At 43.0% G+C, this 23,364-nt stretch overlaps 8 protein-coding genes and 1 long non-coding RNA gene across 10 annotated transcripts; all 9 read right to left on the bottom strand.

Moving 5' to 3' along the window:
* Window positions 1-4,250: 4,250 nt before the first annotated feature.
* Window positions 4,251-6,198, bottom strand: LOC6048735 (PR domain zinc finger protein 5). The gene is made up of 2 exons (XM_001865576.2): window positions 4,611-6,198; window positions 4,251-4,546 (listed from the first exon to the last, which is right to left on the bottom strand). Exons 1-2 carry the CDS (start codon window positions 6,099-6,101, stop codon window positions 4,385-4,387), a joined length of 1,653 nt encoding a protein of 550 aa, XP_001865611.2. The 5' UTR covers window positions 6,102-6,198; the 3' UTR covers window positions 4,251-4,384.
* A 2,556-nt stretch (window positions 6,199-8,754) lies between these two features.
* LOC6048734 (zinc finger protein 723) lies at window positions 8,755-10,150 on the bottom strand. Its single transcript, XM_001865575.2, has 3 exons — window positions 9,368-10,150; window positions 8,998-9,307; window positions 8,755-8,935 (listed from the first exon to the last, which is right to left on the bottom strand). The coding sequence occupies exons 1-2, from the start codon at window positions 9,800-9,802 to the stop codon at window positions 9,191-9,193; spliced, it is 552 nt and encodes a 183-aa protein (XP_001865610.2). The 5' UTR covers window positions 9,803-10,150; the 3' UTR covers window positions 8,755-8,935; window positions 8,998-9,190.
* On the bottom strand, window positions 10,127-11,626 carry LOC119770361. The gene is made up of 2 exons (XM_038265077.1): window positions 11,357-11,626; window positions 10,127-10,617 (listed from the first exon to the last, which is right to left on the bottom strand). The coding sequence occupies exons 1-2, from the start codon at window positions 11,516-11,518 to the stop codon at window positions 10,159-10,161; spliced, it is 621 nt and encodes a 206-aa protein (XP_038121005.1). The 5' UTR covers window positions 11,519-11,626; the 3' UTR covers window positions 10,127-10,158.
* Window positions 11,627-11,689: 63 nt separating this feature from the next.
* On the bottom strand, window positions 11,690-12,936 carry LOC6044386 (zinc finger C2H2 protein ECU03_0790). Its single transcript, XM_038265078.1, has 3 exons — window positions 12,298-12,936; window positions 11,930-12,241; window positions 11,690-11,871 (listed from the first exon to the last, which is right to left on the bottom strand). The coding sequence occupies exons 1-3, from the start codon at window positions 12,346-12,348 to the stop codon at window positions 11,785-11,787; spliced, it is 450 nt and encodes a 149-aa protein (XP_038121006.1). The 5' UTR covers window positions 12,349-12,936; the 3' UTR covers window positions 11,690-11,784.
* A 64-nt stretch (window positions 12,937-13,000) lies between these two features.
* Window positions 13,001-15,996, bottom strand: LOC119770359 (uncharacterized protein K02A2.6-like). Of its 2 annotated transcripts, none has more exons than XM_038265072.1 (2): window positions 15,806-15,996; window positions 13,001-13,424 (listed from the first exon to the last, which is right to left on the bottom strand). In XM_038265072.1, exons 1-2 carry the CDS (start codon window positions 15,951-15,953, stop codon window positions 13,135-13,137), a joined length of 438 nt encoding a protein of 145 aa, XP_038121000.1. In that variant the 5' UTR covers window positions 15,954-15,996; the 3' UTR covers window positions 13,001-13,134. The 2 variants fall into 2 exon arrangements, with proteins under 2 accessions (XP_038121000.1, XP_038120999.1); XM_038265071.1 differs by lacking the exon at window positions 15,806-15,996 and adding an exon at window positions 13,505-14,390.
* Window positions 15,997-17,771, bottom strand: LOC119769303. Its single transcript, XM_038261284.1, has 3 exons — window positions 17,394-17,771; window positions 16,467-17,331; window positions 15,997-16,401 (listed from the first exon to the last, which is right to left on the bottom strand). The coding sequence occupies exons 2-3, from the start codon at window positions 17,316-17,318 to the stop codon at window positions 15,997-15,999; spliced, it is 1,257 nt and encodes a 418-aa protein (XP_038117212.1). The 5' UTR covers window positions 17,319-17,331; window positions 17,394-17,771.
* A 221-nt stretch (window positions 17,772-17,992) lies between these two features.
* On the bottom strand, window positions 17,993-19,266 carry LOC119770362. Its single transcript, XR_005278789.1, has 2 exons — window positions 19,019-19,266; window positions 17,993-18,482 (listed from the first exon to the last, which is right to left on the bottom strand). It is a non-coding gene; the product is annotated as an uncharacterized LOC119770362 (long non-coding RNA).
* A 347-nt stretch (window positions 19,267-19,613) lies between these two features.
* On the bottom strand, window positions 19,614-20,737 carry LOC6048730 (zinc finger protein 595). Its single transcript, XM_038265073.1, has 4 exons — window positions 20,268-20,737; window positions 20,036-20,205; window positions 19,838-19,979; window positions 19,614-19,776 (listed from the first exon to the last, which is right to left on the bottom strand). The coding sequence occupies exons 1-4, from the start codon at window positions 20,712-20,714 to the stop codon at window positions 19,675-19,677; spliced, it is 861 nt and encodes a 286-aa protein (XP_038121001.1). The 5' UTR covers window positions 20,715-20,737; the 3' UTR covers window positions 19,614-19,674.
* LOC119770360 lies at window positions 20,545-23,252 on the bottom strand. Its single transcript, XM_038265074.1, has 2 exons — window positions 22,991-23,252; window positions 20,545-21,575 (listed from the first exon to the last, which is right to left on the bottom strand). Exons 1-2 carry the CDS (start codon window positions 23,150-23,152, stop codon window positions 20,970-20,972), a joined length of 768 nt encoding a protein of 255 aa, XP_038121002.1. The 5' UTR covers window positions 23,153-23,252; the 3' UTR covers window positions 20,545-20,969.
* Window positions 23,253-23,364: the final 112 nt, after the last annotated feature.

Here is a 23,364-nt window from a genome sequence, read left to right as displayed (position 1 = left end):
CCAATCCGTGGATCCCCAAAATCTGGTCGGCGTTTTCCAAAAATTCAACCTTTGTGTCGAAATACGTGTAGGTGGGTCTCGTGGCGCAGGGGTAGCGGCTTCGGCTGCCGATCCCGATGATGCTATGAGACGCGGGTTCGATTCCCACCTTATCCACTGAGCTTCTATCGGATGGTGAAGTAAAACGTCGGTCCCGGTTTCTCCTGTCTCGTCAGAGGCGCTGGAGCAGAAATCCCACGTTAGAGGAAGGCCATGCCCCGGGGGGGCGTAGTGCCAATAGTTTCGTTTCGTTTCGTCGAAATACAGTCCAAAGGTTTTTGTGGGACTTCGGATAATCAAATCATAAAAAAAAAAAAATCAAATTCGAATTCTGCAACCCCATTTTATGCAAATTGGAAAAGACACTGAAACGGAACGCCCGAGCCTCCCAAAAAAGTTGGAACGGTAACTTCAACTTGCTGGTTCTCGGGCATGATTTAACCAATCGGGGCGATTCTTGTTTCCAGTGATTTGTAAGAATGTCTACAAGATCCTAAAATTTTGCAGAACTTGTTTTGAACTAATCTGTAATTTCGCGAATTTAAACAATCCCGTCTACAATCACAACGTGGAGGTAAGAAAATAGGACACTTGCAAGGAACCATAGCTAAACTGGTTTGACCAAAATAATCTGACAGCACTACGGATGTAGTTGGGCTCCTTCCAGGATGTTCCTCGCCTGGGCGTCACCCGAAGAGGTATCATCAGTATCATCCACCATTGGCTTGCTGACTTAAAAGCATTGTAATTTGATGTGAACTGTCACTATCGCAGATTCGCCCTATGGAACTGTTTACTATGGATTTGGTCTCATTAGAAAACCGGAAATGAGGGAAAAGTCATAGCAATAATTTTGACCAAAATAGGAACCAAAAATATAGGTTTTTTTTTTATTTTAGATATTTTTAATACCTAAATAAAATTTAAATCCAAAGATTAAAAAAAAAACTAAAAATTATAAAATAGGAAAAAAATAAAGTTCCAAAATTTTATAAACCTAAGGATTTGATCATTTAAATGTAAATCGTATTCGATGATCCTCGCAAAAATGTCATTAAGAAAAATAAAAAAAAAACTTTTAATAGTGACACAAATTGTAACAACTAAGAATTTAAGAATTTTGCCGATCTTTTTTAAGGTCCAGAATATAAAAATTTAAGAATTAAAGAATCTAAAAATATAAGAATTTTCATAAGAGTTTTCAATTGTCAATTTTTAAAGTTTTAAATTTTCATTTTTAGATTTTTATTGAATTTAGATGTTCCGCATTTTTTTTTTTTGAGCATTAAAAAATCTGAATTTTCAAATTTTGGATTAAACAAGTATAAACATTAAAAAAGTTTTGAATTTTCATATTTGTGTTTTGAATGTTTTTGCAATTCGCAATTTGCAATTTTCAGTGTAAGAACGGGCCTTGACCGATCTTATGCACCAGGTTCCCGACGAACACGCACTGCCCTTACACCTACATCTCACCCTTGATCTGAGTCAGTACGAGCAACACGCTAGAACACGCTTTGAGTGTTCGTGCCAGGCATGCACACCTTCTTTTCCGGTTACGCATTTTAACTCGGCCGGGGGTGGTACATTACGTAGGGTTTGATGAAAGTATAAGCATTTAAACATTTATAGTGTATCTATCAATTTTCATTAATTCAAAAACTGTTTTATTTTTAGTTTGAACTCAAAAACTTATTTTTATTTACTGTACATTGTTTTCTCCTGAAATCTTTCCTAATGTTGAGTCGTGTTAATCTGTTGCTGTCGGGGTGTTTTGTTGCAATTTTTTGGACCTAAGCATGTTCTTCAAAAGTTTACCAAAAGTACAATAGTAATATTTGTGTAAATTCTTTCATCATTCCAAAAATTGAGTAAGGACTCGAACCTCATTTGTTTGAAGAAATAGATTGAAAAAAAAGGGACCGTGAAAGAAATATACTATTTAAAAAAACAAATAGTAAAAGAATGATAGCAATTTATTAAGCAGATAAAGAAATAAACAAAAATTAATAAATAGAGGAAACAAACAAGCTTAGATTGTATTAAGGGTAATTTATAGGGCAGATGAAAAATTATTCAAATAGATATATAAAGAAAAGGCACATGACAAACAAAATTGACATCGCTGCCAAATTAAGGGAAAACAGAACAGCAGCATCAATTGGTAAAATAGAGTGGAAAAGCGTTGAGAACTAAGATAATCAAAAAAGTAAAATCGAAAACAAATGGACGATTATAAACAGAAGGCATGTTAGAGAATCAGTAAAACAAAATAAACAGAATATAGATGGTAGATAAAAATGAAAATAAGAGAATGCGATGTTCAGGTACATCCACAGCAGTTGACTCAACATACTGCGAATCAAAACAATACCGTCTACAATCACAAATTACATCCCTGTACCACACTGGCGCGCCCCTTTCCTCTAGCCGTCTCTACTCTGACCCTCGCTGGTCAAAGGTTTACAAGTCGTTTCCACAGGCCACCAGCAAGGTCACATTTTGTCCGGAACACCAAGCCAACGTGGAGGTAAGAAAATAGGACACTTACAAGGAACCAGAGCTATACTGTCGTGATCAAGAATGATCTAACAGGACTACGGACGTAGTCAGTGACGCTCCTTCCAGGATGTTCCTTGCCTGAGCGTCAACTGAAGAGGTATCATCAGTATCAATCACCCTTGGCCTGCAATGTCATTCAGAAAAAAAAAATAAAATAAAAAACAGAAAAATCGAAAAAAAAAACTTTTAATAGTGACAAAAATTTAAGAAGAATCTACATGCTTTTTGCTTTCCTCGCCTCACTGAGGCAAGGCTATAAAATCACTTGAAAATTGAACTTCTTAAATATACCTTTTAGATATACCTTCACGTATCGAGAAATTAGTGCAACATGGAGTTAAACTTTCTGTCAAGCTGCTGTGAAGTTTACCATGACAGCTGCGAAAGTTTCACTCCATGTTACCGGCTCACATCTCTTTTTAATTTCTCGATACAAATCGACTCAGAATGAAATTCTGAACAAATGTCTGTGGGGATGTGTGTAGACATGATTTTTTTTCCACACGATTTTCTCCGAACTTGCTGAGCCGATTTTGGCCGGGTCAGCCTCATTCGATTCGTTTTGGGGTCCCATAAGACCCTATTAAAATTTATTTTGTTTTGTTAAGTATTTAAAAAGTTATGCTAAGAAAAAGATATTGGTATCTACAAAAAAGGGTGATTTTTTGCATAACCTCAAAAGGCTGGGTCTTTTTGTTTTCGTGCGAGAGTCGCGCCAGATGCGAAACGCCCGGTTGCCACAATGCTTCAAGTGAGAGTCTGCATGTTTTCTGGAAAAGTCTGTATTAGGTATTTATTTTTTCATAAACTTATTTTCATTATTACTTTGTAAATATGAGGAAGGCACCAACCACCTGATGGTGGATTAAGAAACGTTTTTTTTTTTCAACTAATTGTTTTCAATTGTCAATTTTTAAAATTTTTAAATTTCCATTTTTAGATTTTTATTGAATTTTGAATTCCTGAATTTTTCGAGTTTTGAATTTTAGATTTTTTAAATTTAGATGTTCCGGATTTTTTTTTATTTTTGAATATTAAAAAATCTGAATTTTCAAATTTTGGATTAAACAAGTATAAAAGTTTTGAATTTTAAAATTTTTGTTATGAATGTCGGCGCATTATTTTTGAATATTTTGATCTCTTTATTTTCCCCCAAGAATGTTTAATTTTAGAAAAAAAATACTTTCTACGGGTTAAATCGCATCTACAAATATTAAAAATGAGGTTAGAGTAAGAAAAAAAATTATTGAGGAAATCTTCAACAAAAATAATCTCTTCTTGAAGATTATTTCGACTTTCTTATTTAGAAATTACTAGCAAACATTTTTGGAGTTAAATTCAATTTTGTTTCGTCATCAAATTCTAAATTCTTTTTCAAAAATTCCCAAGTTCTAGGTTGGCTTTTCGGCTCATCTTTGAAGGTTATCAGAAAATGAGTGTGATAATAATAAAGAGTCATTTAACCTATTAATTTCAACCAGAAATTTAATCAAACTGAACAATAACAAACCTTCAGCGAACGCTCTTACACCTTAACCTCCCCCGCCACCAGCCAGGCACGTTTCCTGGTGCTGCTTCTTGGCAATCCGCGTCGGGAAGCACGCGTCACAGTTCTGGCAGATCTCGAAGCGCTTCCGCTGGGCCCGCAACGTTCCCAGCAGCACCCCCGGCTGGGGCTTAACGCGCACGTTCACCTTGAGCCCGTGCCGCAGAAACACGTGCCGGTTGTAGGGTTGATGGTCGTGAAAGTCCCGGTCGCAGCAGATGTAGTTGTCCCGGTAGGTTATGCACAGATGGTCGAAATACTGCTCCTGGGTGCCGAACACGAACAGGCAGCGTGCGCACTCGAACATTTTCGGATTTTCGTGGCGCGACTTGTGGATGGATAGTTTTCCTCGCTTTCGAAGCTGGCCACGCAGATGTCGCACAGGAAGCGCATCTGGATCTGAAAGATGGAGAGAAATTGTTTTTTTAGAACGTTGGCTTTTGGGGATTTGTGGGTTGCCTACCCCGTGGACGTGCTCGATGTGGTTCAGCATGTTGTCTCTGGTGTAAAACGGCTTGCTGCAGTGTTCACAGTGGAAGAACGGATTTTTGTGTACTCTCCGGATGTGTTTCATTAGTTGCGATCGCAGTTTGAACTTTTTATCGCACTGCTGGCACGGGAAGTTGAACACGTTGGAGTGGCAAATTTCGTGCGAGTCCCGGGTGCACTTGCGTTTGAATTCCAGCCCACAGGTGCCACATTTGAACATCGTTTCCGCCAGGTGGACACGTTTGATGTGAGACTGCATGTCCAGCTTAAGTTTGAAGACTTGTTGGCAATATTCACAGCTGAAACATGGTGGATTCTTGCTGTGTTGACGAACTTTGTGCATGGTCAGGTAGCCTCGATTGCTACACTGTAGGCCGCATTCGTCGCAGATCCATGTCCGGTGTTGTTTTTCAACGTGCGACGCCAAATACCGACGATCGGTAAATTCTGCGGAACAACCCTCTACCTTGCAGATGTGCTTCTTATTTTCACGCAACAGATGCGTTAGCTGGTGTGAGTGGAAAGTGCCCTTGCGGTGTGTTTTATACGGACACTTTGGACACTGCAGTGGCTCTTTGGACGACGGACCTCCGTAGATTTTAGTTGCCTGTGCCACTTTTGGATCTTCGATGCTCTCAATTGTGAGGGGCTTAGCGAGAATAGTTTCCCAATCGTGCCGCACGTTTTTACGACTCGTTTCCGGCTTCTTCCTTGGCTTCCTCCTGGAAGCCTTTTCGGGAACGGCCATTTCTTCGTCGCTATCGTCTATAAATTCCCAATTAACACCCGGTCCAACCTTCGCGGGCCCCAAGTCCGTCTCGTTCGTTTCAACAGCCTCAACCATATTTCCCCCAGTCAATCCCAGCAGTTCCTCCGGCGAGCACTCCTCGGCATACAAGACGTTCTCCTCTGGGTCATCATCCTCAGCTTCATCCTCCTCAGCAACCTCCACCGGTTCCGCGGCAGTTTCCTCCGTAACATCCACACCGACAAACCCACTCCCGCCCAACACCGCCGGCAGCGAGGCAATCCGATACTGCGGAAACTCTTCAATCAGTTCCTTGGCCCTAGGACGGCCAGTCTGGCACACGCCCAACTCCATCAGCATGGCCCGCATCGAAAGCTTCAGCGTGCGCGAACTCGTGAACAAACTCTTCATCGGTGCCGTGTTAAAGTCTCGCAGCTCGACCAGTGCGTTCATAAACAGATGCACCTGGCGGACCTTGGCGCGGAACCGGGCAAACGTCCGGAGCAGATCCTTGCACGGTGCGCAGATCGAGCGCGGGAACAGATGCCGTTTTTCTTCTTCGACCTGGAACGTGAGCGTGGCCAGGTACTGCTCGTAAGTGGCGCCCCCCTCGAAGACCTCGTCCTCGGTGTCCAGCGAAGTCATCTTGCGGTGCTGTTCCGGCATTAGGCACAGCCGGCACACGAAGGGAAACCTTTCTAGTTTGAAAATGGGCATTTCGCCGGCTATTTCATGGAATTTTCACTTGAAACTGCTGGAACGCGACTACGGACACTTGTGCGAGATCGAAACAAAAACAGTACACGTTGATTTGCAATTACTCACTTTGACAGCAAAGAACTGTTAAATGTGTCGTTTTAAGTTACCGTGCATATAAAAAGTTTTTATCTTTTTATGACTAGGGACCTAGGCTCTCTATTTATGACAGGTAAATATGTAACGTAGAATTACGTTTTTTGTTTTACTTCTGTTCAGTTCTTGATATTTTTTATTTTGGTTTTTTTTAATGTTTAAAATTTACATTTTTTGATTTGTAATTTTTGTGCTCTCACAAATTTAAATTTTGAATTGCCTTTGCCTAATATTGTTTTTTTAAATTTAGGTACTGTTATTTAGATTTCTATTATTTTTTTTTTAATTGAGATATTTAGAGTTTTAGAATTATGGAATTTTATAATTTTCGAATACTTTTTGTTATTCTTCGTCCACTACCTAATCTATACCCTAACTGGTTAAATCGCCCTTGCCATCACGGAACCGTGCGTCAATTTATAGATCCACAATCGAGGGGTGAGACACAAGCTCTAATCAACGATAATTAATCGGTTAGTTGATTAAAATTTACAGTTAGTTGATTAGTATTATTGCTAATCAATTAGCGTATCCCTCCTTTTAACTTTTATCTTGGGCTGACGAACAAACGTCAAAGCATCAAACAAAACAAAAAAATCTTCTCGGCTTGCGAGTGTTTTGCAAACGTATGCAACGCAAGTGGCCTACCTGGTTCCGGAACCGATTAAACCACCTCCAGGACAATCGCCGATTGAAGAGCTTTCCTAGCGTAGATGTTTTCCGAACAACCCATATTTTTAGAGAAGCTGGAACCAGTCAGGTTAGGTGCAAGTGGCTACCGAGAGCAGAGGAGGGAAGCCGATGAGAGCATAGGTCGTTTCCGTCGTAAGAACCGACTGCCAAAAGAGGCCAAGGAAATTCTTTCTCTGAAGTTTCAACTTGCAACAAATCTTCCAACAGTCGAAGCCGTTGCCGCAGTTTAGGGTGGAGAATAGGTTCGCGGTCAAGATCCTACCGGTGCGTAGCCGAATGGAATCGTAACGGCGTCCTTACGGACAGGTTATTCGTGTCGTAATCGGAACAACAAACCACGGCGCAGGTCCCGGAGTTAATCTTAACGTTCACGTTCAACCGGTTTCCCGACTGTCCTCTATCCCAAAACAGCTCGCATCCTGCTGAAGTCTTGCCACAGGGTTCACAGATTTGTGGCATTTGGGATTGAGTAAAATTAAAACTTCATTTAGAAAATTTTCTCATTTTTATTCGAACCTAAAGTTTATTCATTACGGTCGCTTTCAGATTTTTCAAAATACATTTCTATTTGTCGTCGATTAAATCGTCCATCTCGGAGTCATACTTGGTGTCGGTGTCCACAAATACGAGCGGTGCTAGCCCTGGACGTCGGGAGAGGAAAACTAATTCGTCTGTTGGATGTTCGCCGGGAGAATGGGCGAGATTTGGGCTGGCCGTTAATGGTAGCGAGGAGGATTTGCCGGGAGTTGAATTTGAGAGTGGCGAGGGAAACGGATCTTGAGGGAGCAACGAAGCGCTGTTTTCCAGGTTCAGAAGATGAAGTTATAGTGGCAAGGTTGTAGGTTTGCTGGTGGAAGTGACCGGGCAGCTGGTTTATAGGTTGCGGAACTGAGCTTCGGAATGTGGGCGTTCCCAGCCATGATGTTAACTGGTTTGGCCGCGTCAGTAGCTTTTTTTAACAGCCTAGGCTGTTTTCTCCCGACTTTCTTCACACGGATTGTACCGATCTGGATTGACCAGCTTGCGAATATTTCCGGCCGTTTCCTCTCTTGTGCTATAGTTTCCACTCCGGTCCCGTTTTTCTTTCTGGTTCTTGGTACATTTTCCTCCTTCTCCAGCTCTCGGCGTGCCTCTTCTCCTTTTAAGCTCTTCTAGCATTGCGTTGGGCCACGCTCAGCAGCTTGCCGTAATCCATGCTACGGCGGAGCCTGTAACCTGCCTGCACCGGATGGAACCGCACTCGGGCATAGATTTTACAGATAATTGGGCGAAATAAATGATTTTTTTCTGATGCAGTTCTGTTTCCTCCGTCTTATGCAAAACACGTTTTCAAACTGTCAAAATGGCTCGTCTCCAGATGTCAAGGTTATTTGATGTGGGATAGGAACGAGATATCAGATCAGCGATAATCAATTAGCTAATTGACTAAAATCAGCTCTAATTAACTAGTGTAAAAATAGTCGATTAACTGTGTCCTGCCCCTCGTCCACGATCTATAGATAGATATTACAATTCTGGAGTTTTTTTGTTTTTTTAAAGGTCCAGTAAACCAAAGTTTCAGTTTTTGCTTTTTGGGTGTTTTTGAAACCGCCTTGAGTCAGGGGTATGTATTGGACCTTTCCAAAAAAAAAATCCAGAATTATTCATTGTCTTGATTGATGATGATGTTGAAAGAGTCTTCCTTCCTTTCTTCACGCGTTGTGGTGTGGTTGTGCGGGTTCCGGGCAGCAATCTAATTGTATAAGAACAATGTTTGGATCATTCTGGCACCCATACAGCGTGGTACAGTCCGGTGCTCCATTGATGAGCAATAAAAAAATGGTTCTCACAATGTTGACGGCTTTTGTAACGTTTATTTTTACATTTTTTTTTTTTTAACAAACTCGATTAAAAAATCCACGGTCTCAACTTTTATTTTCTCCTCCAAGACACTTTTCCTGGTGCTGCTTTTTCTGTGTTCTCGTCGACAGGATGATGCCACACTTGAGGCAGCTCAAGATTCGTTTCTACAAGAAAATAAAATTATCAGCATCAGAACACCTTTATCGAAACATTGCCATTTTCCTACCCTTTTGGCGCGTATTTGCCCGAGCAAAAGGCTCAAATCTGGCTTAACCCGGGCGTTTACCTTGACGCCGTGCTTGTTGAACATGTGCCTGTTGTACTGCACAAAATGAAACAGATCTCGACCACAGCAAACGTAATCTTCTCTGTATGTGATGCACATATGGTCTGCTAACGGTTCCGGGGCGGAAACGCCGTCAAACATTGGCCACACTCGAGCTTTTGGGGTTATCGTGACGGGCTCGGTGGGCCGCCAGCTTCTCCTGGCTCTCGAAATTTGCCACGCAAATCTCACAGACGAAGCGCATCTGAATCTGAAACATAATTAGTCCGCATTAAAAAAGCGACAGTTGGAAAAATCTGACAAATCAAACCTCGTGTACGCTCTCGATGTGGTCCAACCACAAGCTCTTGGTGTGGAACATCCTGAGGCAGTGTTCACACTTGAACGATGCTTCCTTGTGCGCTCGGTGAACGTGGTTGTGCAGCAAGGGGTAAATTTTGAACTTTTTATCGCACTGCTGGCACGGAAAGTTGTACACGTCGCTGTGCGTAGCTAGGTGGTACTTGAGGGCAACTTTCCGGCGAAATTCCATCCCACATGTGTCACATTTGAAAAGATTCTCCAAAAGGTGCACATTTTTGACGTGAGTGTGCAGGTCGTTCTTAACCTTGAACGTTTTCTCGCAGTACCCGCACGGGTGCCGGTCGTTGCCGTGAGACCGTCGCATGTGGTCTTGCAATCTACTGGTGGATCCACACTGTTGACCACAGGTCTCGCAGACACACGTTACATGATTTGCCTCCATGTGTACGCGTAAACCCGCTCTAGTTGTGAACTGTTCAGAACAACCTTGCTCCTTGCACGGAAAAGTCCGATTTTCACGCCTAAGATGCGTCAGCTGATGCGAGTGGTAGTGCGTCGTGTTGATTGTTTTGTACGGGCATTTTGGACACTGCAGCGGCTCTTCCGCCTTTGGTGCCAAATCTCTTTCTTCCGGTTCGAGGCTGTTGAGCAACTCCAGATTGATACGTTTCCTTTTATTCGCAACCGTGATCGGGTTTGCTTTAAACTTAGGCTTTTTCTTGGTTGGTTTCTTAGCTTTATTATCTACAGCATCTAAGAGTTCCGTTTGGTCAATTGCATCCTCTTTCTGCGTAACATCTACCTTGATGCTTCCTCAGCTACAACTTCCCATGTCACCTCCTCAACCACCTCCTCGAGTAAGCATTCTTCAGCGAATGCATTGTTCGCTTCGCGTTTGTCCGACTCCGCGACACCTTCCGGCTCTATTTCTATTTCCATTTTGATTTCCTCGTCCAGATGGTAGTCTCTCGAAGCCGCCGGAAGTTGGGCGACTTGAAACTGCGGAAATTCGTCAATCAGATCCTCCGCTTGGAAGTCAGCGTTGGCACATAAGTTCAGCTGTTTGAGCATCGTCTGGACGGAGCCTGGTTTCGAATTGAAGAGATCCTTGATAGGGGCCGTGTTGAAATTCCGCAGCTCCACCAGAGCGTCCATAAACAGGTGAACGTTGCGAATTTTAGCGTGAAAACGGGCAATTGTTCGGAGCAGGTCCTTGCACTGGGGGCAGATCGAGCGCGGAAAGAGTTGGCGCCTTTCCTGGGGTTTGCGAAGTTTATAGCATAAAATTTATTTTTAAATTATCCGGAGTAAAATTTTGACAAGGACGTCGGATAATGGAGTACGAACTGTTTGGAAATATTTTAAATCCCTAGATTTTATATTTATGATAATTTTTATTATTATTTCAATTTTAACTTTTTTGGAAACGTAATTTCATTATTTTTTTCTTATTTCAGCGTAAATAAAATTTGCAAATTTTAAATTTTTTGTACATGGCATTTTCTGTTCGCGCATTTCGTCGGATGAGAAAGAAAATGTTGGCCCCACTCTAACCAAGAAGTTGTTAGGTCGTTTGCTCAGTCCAGGTATAGGAGTCGTCTCCCTAGAAAATAAACCTTCCTCGATTGAGTCGCTGGTCGGCAATTGGTCTCACAATCCAAAGGTCGTCAGTTCAAATCTCGGGATGGATGAGAGCTTAGGTGTAAGAGGGGTGTTGGATTGCCGCCTCACCGTTTGAAGCCTTCGGACACCTAGTTTCGAGGAAATTTGCAATAAAGAACGCCAAGATTGTCGGTTTTGAGCGAACAATTTGATTTTTAAAATAAAATAACGCTCCCAAAAATTTAAAATTAATTGTCAAACGTAGTCCTACGTCAAGACTAATTATCATATATTATAAATCGTGTTATTATTTATTAGCATTTAATATTAAAACTTCAACCATTTAAAATATTGGAAATAAGGAATTCAAAAGTTTTTTACCCAAACTACTCACCTCCTCTATCGGGAACGTGATTTTGGCCAGAAACTCCTCGAAGGTGGCACTCCCCTTGAAGCATTCATCCTTAGTGTCCAGCGACGTCATCTTCCGGATCTGTTCCGGCTTTAGGCACATCCGGCACACGTAAGGATACCTGTCCAGCCGAAAAATTGGCATTTCGCTGGTTATTTCATGGATTTTTTACTTGAAACGCGACAACAAAATTAAATTATTTGTGTACAATTTAAATCAAAGCACAAACAGTAAACGTTAAATTAAGATTTCGACATTTGTGAGCGTATCAACAAATGACTCGTTCTGATTGACAGTGTACAAAAAGTCTGCAAAAACTAGATGACGTTGGCTTACGTCTTTATTTTTCTTTATTGTTAAAGTTTGTGAAAATAAAGTTAAAAGAAAAGAGCACACTCAATTTTGTGTTTCTACTCCAATGCATGTTTCCTGGTGCTTCGTCTTTGTGTTCTTGTGGGAAGGATGATCTTACACTTTGGGCAGCTTAGAACTCGTTTCTGTAATTGATAACGACTATGTAATAGAAGCACGTTTTTCAACGGTTTCATTTCTCACCCTTTTGGTGCGTATATGCCCCAGCAAAAGGTCCGGATTCGGCTTAACGCGCACGTTCATCTTGACGCCATGCTCGATGATCATGTGCCTGTTGTACTGCACATGATGCCGCAAATCTTTTCCGCAGCAAACGTAATCGTCCCTGTACGTGATGCACACATGATGTGACAATTGTTCCTGCGCGTGAAACACAATCAAACAACGGCCACACTCGAGATTTTTGGGACTATCGTGGCGAGCTTTGTGGGTCGCCAGATCGTCCTGGCTGTAAAACGAAGCCACACAAACATCACAGAAGAAGCGCATCCGAATCTGAAACGCAATAATCCGTGTAAAATTTGTTCAAGAGTGATTTGGAGAAATCAAACCTTGTGCACGTTCTCGATGTGGTCCAGCAGCTTAAATTTAAAGTGGAACATCTGGAAGCAATGTTCGCACTCCTGCGTTGCTTCCTTGTGGACTGATTGTATATGCTTGTGCAGTAGGATCTTAACCTTAAACTTTTTGTCGCACTGCTGGCACGGAAAGTTGTAAACGTCACTGTGTCTCGCTTGATGATTTCTAAGTGCCGTTTTTGAACGATATTCCGTCCCGCATGTTTCACATTTGAACACGATTTCTCCAAGGTGAACAGCCTTGACGTGTTCCTGTAGGTCTTGCTTCACTTTGAAGATTTTCTGGCAGTACTGCACTTGAGTCGGTCGTTGCCATGAAAACGTACCAAGTGATCCTTCAGCTGGCCGTTAGAAGAAGACTGGTAACCGCAAATCTCACAAACACAAGCGGTATGCTTAGCCTCCACCATGTGCTTTTGTAAAGCCACTCGGGATGGGTACTGCTCCGTACAGCCAGGTGCGTGGCACGGGTAACTCCGACTTTCCCGTTTCAGATGGGTCCGTTGGTGCGAATTGTAATGCGTCTTTCGGGTTGTGGTGTACGGGCACTTTGGACACTGCAGTGGCTCTTTCGGAGTCTTGGTTTTGTATTTTCCTCTTTTCTTAGTTTGTTTTTGTGATAGGTGGTCTTGTACTAGTCGGATTATCGTCGTAAAATGAATACTAACTCGGAGTAGATTTAAGCACATTGTTTATTTACGCACGTCGAGTGCCGAGAGCGAGACGGCCCAGTGGGCTTGCATGTTTATGAATTGGCATGAGAATCAGCACATTACCACATCTCCCTTTTTATGGAAATGCTTATCTTCTTCACATCACAAAATCATTAAATTTGGTCGGGCAACGGCGGGTGCGCTTTCCTTTCGGAGGGGACTTCTCCTGAATTTCGATTTGATCGAATCCTCTGAAGTCTTCTCCGTCCGTGTCGGAATCCGCGAACTGTTCTCCGAGGTCTGCTGGCGGATCAACCACTCGCTTGAGATGAGCCACGTTCCGTTCGTAGGTTTTCCCGTTCTCCTGGTCCGACACGGTGACTCGACCACCTGAGCGATCTACTACGGTGAACTTCGTCGGATTGAACGTTGTCGTGAGTTTGTTGCCTGTAATAAGATCGATATTAGATTTGTTTTTTTAATGTATGATACCGTAACTTGAATAACCCAATACAGAGTACTTTTACCTGGTAGTAAGTTTTTCACAAGAACTGTATCACCTGGTTGAATTTGGACCTCTTTGGCACCTCGTCTGCTATCCTCTCTCTCCTTTTGCTTTTGCTTCAGAATGTAATCGCGATCAGAATAATCAGTGTTCACAGGAGCCGTTTCGATGTCACCCACTGATGGCATCTTGGATCTAATCGTTCTCCCGAACATCAGCTCAGAAGGAGTCTTACCCGTTGTTGTGTGTGGTGTCGTATAATACATAACAAGATAATCATGTAGATCCTTCTTCCAATCACGATGAAGAGCATGACTGATCTGTAATCTTTTCAACAGCGATCGGTTCTGTCTCTCCACGAGCCCGTTTTCTTGCGGCCAGTATGGTGTACTGTGATTGAGGGTGATGCCGTGGGTGTCGCAGTAGTCATCGAAGTCCTTGCTCACGAACTGTCTGGCGTTATCCAGGGTGATCGTTCTGGGATACCCGAGACGTGTGAAAATTTTGTCCAATCGGTTCACAGTCTCTTTAGCCGTTATCTTGATCATCACTTCAACCTCTTTGTATCTACTAAAGTAATCTATTATCACTAACAGATACTCGTTCGACGGAAGTGGACCCATGAAATCAATCGCCACGTCGACCCAAGGTTGGGTTGGCATCGGACGGCGAACCATCGGGGCAGGCTTTCCGGGTAATCCGACCAGCCTGCAGCCTTCGCACGCTTTAGTCCATGCCTTTGCCTCGCGATCCATGGATGGCCACCAGACCCGATCTCTCAAACGACTAACCATCAGTGACTCGCCCGGATGTCCTTCGTGAGCCAGGCTGAGAATCCTGTTCCTCAGCGTATGCGGAACGACCAGCATGTGTCCTCTTATCAGCAGATCACCAATCAATCCGAGTTCGTTGCGAAAATCTCAAATTCCTTCACCTCTGGATTACCCCACTTTCCATCCCGCAAGCACTGTGCAGCTAACTGCAGTTGACGATCTTCCCGCGACGCACGTTCTACCTCCTCTACATCTACCGCAGCTGACTCCTTGATCGCTAGGATCAAAAACTTGTTCTCCTTCTCAAAATCCTCGCCTGATGTCTCGTCCTGCACCAACCTCGAAAGCGAATCTGCAATGTTGTTCTGACCTCTCTTGTACTCCACCCTGTACTTGAATGATTGCAAACGTAACACCCAGCGCTCAATCCGGGCGCACGGCTTCGATGTCGGTGAGAATATGGACTCCAGCGGTTTGTGGTCAGTTTCCAGCTCGAATGTTCTTCCTATCAGATACACATCGAAACGTTCCACCGCCCATACCAGAGCGAGAGCCTCTTTCTCTGTCTGGCAGTAACGTTTCTCTGTGTCCGACAGACTTTTACTCGCATAGCTGATGATACGGGGGTTGATGTTGTGAAGGTCTTCGAACTGAACCAAAACTGCCCCGAGGGCCACAGGCGAAGCGTCTGCAATAATCCGTGTGCGCAGCGTATTATCGAAGAATTGCAGCGTTCGGATATCGCTTATCATTTCCTTTAGCTTCTGAAACGATCCTGTGTGTTGGGCTGTCCAGGTAAATCGTTTGTCTCCACGAAGCAGCTCACGAAGTGGAGCAGTGATTGTTGCGAGATTGGGCAGGAACCGCCCCACATAGGTAACTAGACCCAAAAAACTGCGGACTTCTTCGACGGATCTTGGTTCCCGGAACTTCTCAAGCGCTTCTGTCTTACCGACCGTCGGCCTTATTCCGTTGACAGAGATTATATGACCCAGGAACTCCAGCTCTTGCACCTTGAACAAACACTTCTCGTGATTGAGGAGAACGTCTCTCTCCTTCAGTACCTTCATCACCTCACTCAGCGCTTGGTCATGTTCCTCTTCGGTTGCTCCAAAACGATGATGTCGTCTATGTAGTTCACCGTGTTGTTGCAACCGACCAGAATTTGTTCCAGATGCTTGGAACATCTCCGGTGCGCAACTTATGCCGAACATCAAACGCGTGAATCTGAACAAACCCTTATGCGTGATGAAGGTGGTTATGTTACGACTCTGCTCCGCCAGCTCCATTTGGTAATACGACTCCCGAATGTCCAACCGGCTGAAAAATTTCGCCTCTTTCAGGCGTGGCAAGAAATCCTCGATAGTGGGCATCATGTGGTGCTCTCGTTTGATAGCCTCATTCGCCCTGCGCATATCTACGCAAAGCCGCAAGTCACCATTGTCTTTAACAATAGTAACCAATGGCGACACCCAATCACTCGCACCTGGTGTCCGTAATAAAACAATCAATGTACAACCCTAGCAAAACAATCCTTCGCCCTTTCTTACCTTTTACTGGCTCGATTATTTCCGATGCAAGCAGTTGATCCAATTTCTCTTCGACCCGAGTCAATAGCGCGATAGGAGGTCGTCGAACGTTCTGAACCACAGGCGTGACACTTTCATCAACCGGGACAATCAGCTTTATGTCCTTCATCTTGGGAAACGGTCTGCGTTCCTGAACTTCACCAGCGTTGACACTACTCGCCGATCTTCAAAACTCCCAGTTTCTTCGCCGTCGTTCTGCCCAACAACGGTTGCGTTCCACCTTCAACCACATAGAACGTATCGCTTCCTTCAATCCGGTCGGCTGCTCCATCTATTGCAATATCCGCTTCGAAAACGCAAACGATCTTCAGAGGAGCTGATTCCCGTCCGTACGCTCGGAAAATCTGATCACAATCGGTTCGGAAGTTTGTTGTCACCGCTCCTTGTACTCGCAGGTGCTCCCAGGCTCGATCATCCAGAATATTCTTAGCACTTCCGGAATCGATGAGCATCTGGATAAGAACACCTCCAACTTTAACCCAAATAAACTCATCTCCATCGCTGATGTTGTAGACGAAGCTTGTATTTTCGTCAGGGTCACTCGTGTTGTCTTCCACCTGCGCAATGCGTTCGTGTCTCGGATTGTACTTCGGCTTTTTGTTATCCCAGTGATTCTGAGAACCGCCCGGCCGCTTGGCGGGAACCACGTTCTGTGATTGCGGATGTGTTGGTCGCCGGCCGAACTCAGTTTTGCACCGTTTCGAAAATGACCATACCTCTTGCACCTGGTGCACTGAACGGATCGTGCCGGACACCTCGGATCATTTCCATAATGATCTTTATGGCCACACCGGTAACATTCACCCGTGGTGGGTGGTCCTCTTGAGGAGCTCTGGACGTTGAAAAGTTCACTCTTCTGACCGCCACCGCCTCCGTGCTCGCTGTATGCAGGAGTTGATCCCGATTTGCCTTCCATCAGCATCGACTGTTTTTTCACAGATTCGTACGAACTGACCACTCGAGTAACATCGTCCAGCGTGAGTTTTTCCTTCTGCAGCAATTGTTGTTTCAGTTCGACCGGAGCGTACAGGATCACTTTGTCAATAACAGCGATTGAACGGCTTTCTTCCAACGTGGTGCCGAAATTACACTTCTGAGCTACTTCTAGCGTCCGCCACAGAAACTTCTCCATGGTTTCCTCATCTTGAGGTTTCAGGTTCCAGAAAGTGTTCCGCTCAAACGCCTCGTGCTGCTTCGGCGAGAAGTATTCATCAAGCTTCTCGATGGCCACTTTGAACGGGTCAATATTCTTGGCTTTATCCTCCTCCACATCAGCCCCCGGAAGCGAAGCGAAAACTTCCTGGACATCTGGTCCAGCTTTTGCCAGAAACACATTCTTGAGCCGGGTCGCATTTTTCTCTTCATTTGCCGCCGCGATGTACTGGAAATTCCGCTTATATTTCACCCACTCATCTCTGATAATACTGTTCGGAATCGATCTGAATTTGAATTGTGGAATCTCCCACTTTTCCATTTTGTTCAAAGGACTAAAATAAGTAACAACGACTATTATTTCTTATTCTTTTTCACTGTGTTTACATTTGCTCACCTCAGTTTCTGTTGTATATTTCAATCCATTCGTACTCTCCTCGGTTCGGTTTTCCAACTTCGCGGCTTCCTATCTTGATTTCGGTTTTTTTTTTCAACCTGACGGCTTCCTGCCTCGGTTACGGTTTCTCCAACCTAACGGCTTCCTGCCTTAATTTCGGTTTTTCCAACCTGACGGCTTCCTGCCTCCACCGTGCAAAGCACCGGTTACTACTGTGAAGTAGTATGTAAACAATACAATCTTATTAGATTTATGCAAAAGTCCAGTTGGAAATAAAATTCCAGTTAAAAAGGAAAACAAAAAAAATGGCCGCCTCGTGGCTTTCGGTGATCGCATCAGCCGAAATTTGATTTTTCAACAAAACATCAAATATTTTGTCGATTTCCATAAACTCTTACCTGTAAACTGAAGAAAACTATCCCTTCGTCGCCAAATGTGATAGGTGGTCTTGTACTAGTCGGATTATCGTCGTAAAATGAATACTAACTCGGAGTAGATTTAAGCACATTGTTTATTTACGCACGTCGAGTGCCGAGAGCGAGACGGCCCAGTGGGCTTGCATGTTTATGAATTGGCATGAGAATCAGCACATTACCACAGTTTTACTTCAGGGTCATATGTTTCGCCGGTTGGTTCTAGAAGTTCACATCGTACTTCTTGATTTGTTTCATCGACAATTTCGATCTTCGGCTCGACCAGCTCTTCGAGTGGGCACTGCTCGGTAAATAAAGCGTCCGATTCGAGTTTTTCCGGCTCCACTTCTATTTTCACTTCAAATTCTTCGTTAAAAGAAGTATCTTTCAAAGTAGCCGGAAGCTGAGCAATTTGAAACTGTGGAAATTCTTCAATCAGATCCTCCGCTTGGCAGTCTGCCTTGCTGCACAGATCCAGCTCCGTGAGCATCGACCGTACGGTGTCTGGTTGCGTTTGGAAAAGATTCTTAATCGGTGCCGTGTTAAGGTCACGCAGCTCAGCTAGTGCGTTCATAAACAGGTGCACATTGTGGGTTTTGGCGCGAAATCGTGCAAAGTTTTGGAGCGAGTCCTTGCACTGAGGGCATATTGAGCGCGGAAACAGATGGCGCCTTTCCTGTGATTGATGATAACAATTGTTGTATAAGACAAGCACATCAACAAAATTACCAAAAGATTAATACGGGAAATACGTCTCAAATTGATATTTGGAGGCCGTTAAGCGATTGCCGAGACTGAACGTCAAGAAAATCATGGAAATCCAATTCATAAATGAAATTTACATATTTGAAAACAAACACATATTTTTGATAAACTTTTCTTTATCATAAATATTTTGAAACATAAAAAAAAACGTCCATGCTAACTAGGGGACAGCATCTAATTAAATCGTGCCTCTAATGTTGCCATATCAGGACTTAGACGTTCGATTACAGCTCCATTAAAAGCGTTTTTAACTGAAATCAAGTGATTAATAGCTCAATAGGAAGTGAGCAAGCAAGTTTCTATAAATACTTTTGCAAAATAAGTTGTTTAAATAGTGAAAATCAGCAAATTGATGGAGTTAGGTGCGCGTGCTTAACCTGCCGAACATACGAGAATTTCCCTATTTTGAAATTATTCAACGTAGTCCTACGTCTTTTAACTGCTCACCTCCGCAACCTCGAACGTGATCGTGGTCAAAAACTCCTCGAAGGTGGCACATCCTCGAAGCCTTCGTCCTCGGTGTCCAGCGGTGTCATTTTCAGGGTCTGTTCCGGCTTCAGACACATCCGGCACACGAAGGGATAACTTTCCAGCTTGAAAACGGGCATTTCACTGACAATTTCATGCAATTTTCACATGAAAATTACAGAACGATTCGACAGTTTGCGAGTGTATCCGAAACCAAAACAATACACGTTGATTTGAGATTGACAACTTGTTTCGACAAAACACATTAAATGAGTCGTTTTGATTGACCGTACATAGTTAGGACCAGTTTGACAGTTCAGACAGATTGACGTAGGAATACGTTTTTCAATTTTTGTATTCATGATTTTAAAAATCCAAGAATCTCGAGAATGTAAGTATTATTATTTTTTTAATTCAAGTTTTACACCCCGACAATACGCAAAAAAAAGAAAATTTCTCAAAGTTCAATGTTCAAGATCCCATCATGCCTCAAGCAAATGAGCTCAATCGAATCGAAGCGAGCTTCTTAGGTTATGGAACTGTGATATTTCGATTGATGCAGTTTTACAGCATATTCATTGTTTTTTTTTTTTTTATTTCGTAACAGAACTCATAAATCAAGTCGTCATTCAAACTTAAACCTGAATGTCACCAGCAAGACACGTTTCCTGGTGCTGCTTTTTCATCGTCCTCGACGGAAAGATGGCCTTACACTTGTTGCAACTCTCGACCCGTTTCTGCAATAAACACGAACGAAAAATAAGGTGACTTTTAAAAGCATAAATGCGCTGATCTTACCCTTTTTGCGCGTATTTGGCCCAGCAAAACGTTCGGCTCCGGCTTAACGCGGGCGTTTATCTTGACGCCATGCTTGACGAGCATGTGTTTGTTGTAGTGCAAATGCTGCCGCCAATCTCGCTCGCAGCAAACGTAATCCTCCCTGTTGGATGTCATGTATTAAAAATTTGAAGTTCAATTCAGAAATTAGAGAGCTACCTGTACGTGATGCACAAATGATCCACCATATTTTCTTTCGAGGGAAATACAATCAAGCAAAGACAGCACTCGAGGTCTTTGGGATGATCGTGACGAGCTTTGTGGGTCGCGAGCTCTTCCTGGCTATCGAACGTTGCAACACAAACGTCGCAAACAAAGCGCATCTGGACCTGGAAAGAATTTGCGCTATGAAATAAAGACTGTCGTTGAACAAAAAACTGACTTTTCAAACCCCGTGTCTGCTCTCGATGTGATCCAGCAGCATCCATCTAGTGTAGAACATCTTGGAACAGTGTTCGCACTCGAGCGTTGCTTCCTGGTGAACCCTGATGATGTGCTTATTCAGTAAGTTTTTCACCTTAAACTTTTTATCGCACTGCTGGCACGGAAAGTTGTACACGTCGCTGTGGGTAGCTTCGTGTACTGTAAGGGTACTTTTTCGCCGAAATTCCATCCCACACGTTTCACACTTGAAAACCCTTTCCGAGAGATGCACATTTACTATGTGGTTCCGCAAGTCTAGTTTCAGTTTGAATGTTTTCTGGCAGTACTCGCAGTTCAGGGTTTCTTTGTTGTGATAACGTTTGTTGTGTTCTTTTAATCTGGAGCCAGTTGAACACTGGAACCCACAAGTCTCGCAGATATAAGTAAATCCGCTGTGTTTCCCTTCCACGTGCATTTGTAAAAGCCGCAGGTTCGCGCACTTTTCGTACAGCCAGGTTCCTTGCAGGCATAACTGATATTTTCCCGCTTCAGATGCGTCAACTGATGTGAATGAAAATTTGACCGGTACATGGTTTTGAACGGGCACTTGGGGCACTGCAGCGGCTCTTTCACCTTCTTGGTGCCGTACTTTCTGTTTGCCAGCGCCTCACTCAAATCTCCCAGCTTGTCGAGCGTTAGCTCCTCTTCTGGTTCGCTGTCGTTTAGGAATTCATATTTTGCTCGCTTCTTTTTGCCGCTGTTGACGCAGCTTTTTCTTGGTTGGGATCTTTACTTCTTCATCGCTATCGTCTAGGCACTCCCATCGAAACTCGTCATCAACTGTAGATTCCTGCTCCGGAACACGCTCCTCGGACAACTCAACTTGACAAACAATTTCATTGACCAACCCGGCCAACTCTTCGGGCGGACATTCCTCAGCAAAAAAAGTTTCCTCTTCAGGTTCTTCGAATTCTTTTATTTCTTCGCAGCATTGCAGATCGACTTCTTTTTCTTTAACCTCGGCAACCTCGTCAACACCGTTCTGTTCCATCGTGGCCGGAAGTTTAGCAATTTGAAACAGTGGAAATTCATCAATCAAATCCTTCGCCTGGCAGTCATCCTTGTGGCACAAATCCAGCTCCGCGAGCATCGTCCGAACCGATTCCGGTTTCGTGTGGAAAAGTTCCTGCATCGGTACCGTGTTGAGGTCCCGCAGCTCGACCAGAGCGTTCATAAACAGGTGCACGTGGCGCACTTTGGTGTGAAAGCGGCCAAACATTTGGAGTAGGTCTTTGCACTGGGGGCAAATTGACCGCGGAAACAAATGGCGCTTTTCCTGGGTGAATTAATAAAATGATTAACTCTCTAACGCCTGGAATAATTTAGGTAATGCTTAACTTTGACCCGTTGAAAAAAGATATTTTTTAAGTTGTGCAACAGAGCACACCCAGGGAGATGAGAAACTTACGTTTAAACTTAAAAACTTGTTTTGTGAATATGTTAGAAACCTTATGTTCTGCACTTGAAGACAATTTTTTCTTAAAAATAAAATTATAATTGAACTATCTTTTAAAAATAATGTTATGCGTGGTTGTAAAGCTAGTACTTAATTAATGTGGATGAAATATGATCAGAAGTTAGTTTATATGTTTCCTCAAGGCTCTGAAAGGCATCATTCCCGATCGGCCATTTGGCGGCCATTCAAATCTTGATTCAGAATGTTTCAATCAAAAAATGGTTTTCTTTGTGTTGTTTGTAGAAGCATTTTACATATAGTGATTATTTTTTCATTTCAATTTACTTTTTCTGGACCGTGAATTCAGAACCATCATTGAAGTCATTGCCCCATGACCTTAATATTAGAGAGATCCTAAATAGGGAGACTGGTCTAAACTTGCTAAATCGATCTGGCAACGTATGTTTTGAGCCTGGCAACACTGATAAAACGCAAAGGCAAACGCTCGTTTGGATACGTCAAACTCGTGTCTGTTTGGGTACGTCAAATTCACTTCGACCAGTACCCCTATTTAGGATCTCTGCATAATATATGCAAAAAAAAAAGCAATTGGGTCCTAAAATGAAGCTTAGATTGCTGATATTTTTGTTTACAGCGATAAAGCTTATTTTTTTGAGTACAATGACCCTTTGTACGACCACAAAGAGTTAAAAATGGATTTTTAAATCAATTTTGAAAAATTAACCTCGCGGTCCTTCTTGACAGAAAAGCTCCTACTTGACAGCTCGTTCCAAGGGGACCATAGTTGATCCATCGAAAAAATGTTGTCTTGTCAAATTTTTTTTTGAGTTAAAATGAAAAAAAAAGATCAGAAATGGTTTTTAATCGTGTTTTTTTACCGTTGTACATAAAAATTGACACAGGGCTTTAGTACCCAATTGAAAATATTGTCAGATCTTAGAGAAATTAAATCCCGAAGTCTTGGTGCTCTGGTAGCCTTAAGCGTTAGAGGGTTAAAACAACTTTATATTTTTTTCTGGTCTAAAATCGAGAAAACTAATAATAAATAATTCTTTCACATTTTTATAATCGTTGCTACTAAAAAGGTTTTACGAAACGTAGTCCTACGTCAACATAAAACAAACGTCAGAATGTTTATCAAAAATGCAAAAATAACGAGAATTAACTAGATTTTTTTCACGTTAGTCAAAGATTTTGTTAGGAACGAGCAGGAAAAACTGTTTGTTTACTATATAGCTTATAAGCTCTTGGCTCATTGTTTTGCTAGAACTCACCTCTTCAACCTGGAACGACATCGTTGCCAGAAACTCCTCGAAGGTGGCACATCCCTCGAAGCTTTCATCCTCGGTGTCCAGCGACGTCATCTTGCGGTGCTGTTCCGGCTTTAGACACATCCGGCACACGTAGGGGTACCTTTCCAGCCTGAAGACGGTCATTTCGCGAGCAACTTCATGGAATTTTCACTTAAAACTGCGGGAACGCGGTGACAGCAACTTGCGAGTACCGAAATCAAAACATAAACAGTGCACGTCGATTTGAGATTGGTCACATTGTCAGCATGGTAACATTAAATGAGTCGTTTCGATTGACCGTACACAGTTTAACGTAGGGCTACGTTTTTGAATATCTTTTTTGCTGAGTGTTTTAG

The sequence above is a fragment of the Culex quinquefasciatus genome, chromosome 3, assembly GCF_015732765.1.
Source record: "Culex quinquefasciatus strain JHB chromosome 3, VPISU_Cqui_1.0_pri_paternal, whole genome shotgun sequence".
Taxonomy (NCBI): domain Eukaryota; kingdom Metazoa; phylum Arthropoda; class Insecta; order Diptera; family Culicidae; genus Culex; species Culex quinquefasciatus.
Note: the sequence above shows the minus strand (reverse complement) of the source record. Positions and strands in the feature narration are given on the sequence as shown.

Coding starts and splice junctions, on each gene's coding strand:
- LOC6048735 (XM_001865576.2), bottom strand. CDS start 6,101: ATGCCCATTTTCAAACTAGAAAGGTTTCCCTTCGTGTGCCGGCTGTGC. Junction 4,547..4,610: donor ACATCGAGCACGTCCACGGG/GTAGGCAACCCA, acceptor TCCATCTTTCAG/ATCCAGATGCGCTTCCTGTG.
- LOC6048734 (XM_001865575.2), bottom strand. CDS start 9,802: ATGGAGGCAAATCATGTAACGTGTGTCTGCGAGACCTGTGGTCAACAG. Junction 9,308..9,367: donor ACATCGAGAGCGTACACGAG/GTTTGATTTGTC, acceptor ATTATGTTTCAG/ATTCAGATGCGCTTCGTCTG.
- LOC119770361 (XM_038265077.1), bottom strand. CDS start 11,518: ATGCCAATTTTTCGGCTGGACAGGTATCCTTACGTGTGCCGGATGTGC. Junction 10,618..11,356: donor TCACGTTCCCGATAGAGGAG/GTGAGTAGTTTG, acceptor CGCAAACCCCAG/GAAAGGCGCCAACTCTTTCC.
- LOC6044386 (XM_038265078.1), bottom strand. CDS start 12,348: ATGTTCCACTTTAAATTTAAGCTGCTGGACCACATCGAGAACGTGCAC. Junction 12,242..12,297: donor ACATCGAGAACGTGCACAAG/GTTTGATTTCTC, acceptor ATTGCGTTTCAG/ATTCGGATGCGCTTCTTCTG. Junction 11,872..11,929: donor GGCATATACGCACCAAAAGG/GTGAGAAATGAA, acceptor TATCAATTACAG/AAACGAGTTCTAAGCTGCCC.
- LOC119770359 (XM_038265071.1), bottom strand. CDS start 14,351: ATGCTGGTCGTTCCGCATACGCTGAGGAACAGGATTCTCAGCCTGGCT. Junction 13,425..13,504: donor TGTGAAAAACTTACTACCAG/GTAAAAGTACTC, acceptor ATCTTATTACAG/GCAACAAACTCACGACAACG.
- LOC119769303 (XM_038261284.1), bottom strand. CDS start 17,318: ATGGAAAAGTGGGAGATTCCACAATTCAAATTCAGATCGATTCCGAAC. Junction 16,402..16,466: donor TCCCGCCAAGCGGCCGGGCG/GTTCTCAGAATC, acceptor CGCATTGCGCAG/GTGGAAGACAACACGAGTGA.
- LOC6048730 (XM_038265073.1), bottom strand. CDS start 20,714: ATGCACGTGGAAGGGAAACACAGCGGATTTACTTATATCTGCGAGACT. Junction 20,206..20,267: donor ACATCGAGAGCAGACACGGG/GTTTGAAAAGTC, acceptor AATTCTTTCCAG/GTCCAGATGCGCTTTGTTTG. Junction 19,777..19,837: donor GCCAAATACGCGCAAAAAGG/GTAAGATCAGCG, acceptor TGTTTATTGCAG/AAACGGGTCGAGAGTTGCAA.
- LOC119770360 (XM_038265074.1), bottom strand. CDS start 23,152: ATGACCGTCTTCAGGCTGGAAAGGTACCCCTACGTGTGCCGGATGTGT. Junction 21,576..22,990: donor TGTCGTTCCAGGTTGAAGAG/GTGAGTTCTAGC, acceptor TAATTCACCCAG/GAAAAGCGCCATTTGTTTCC.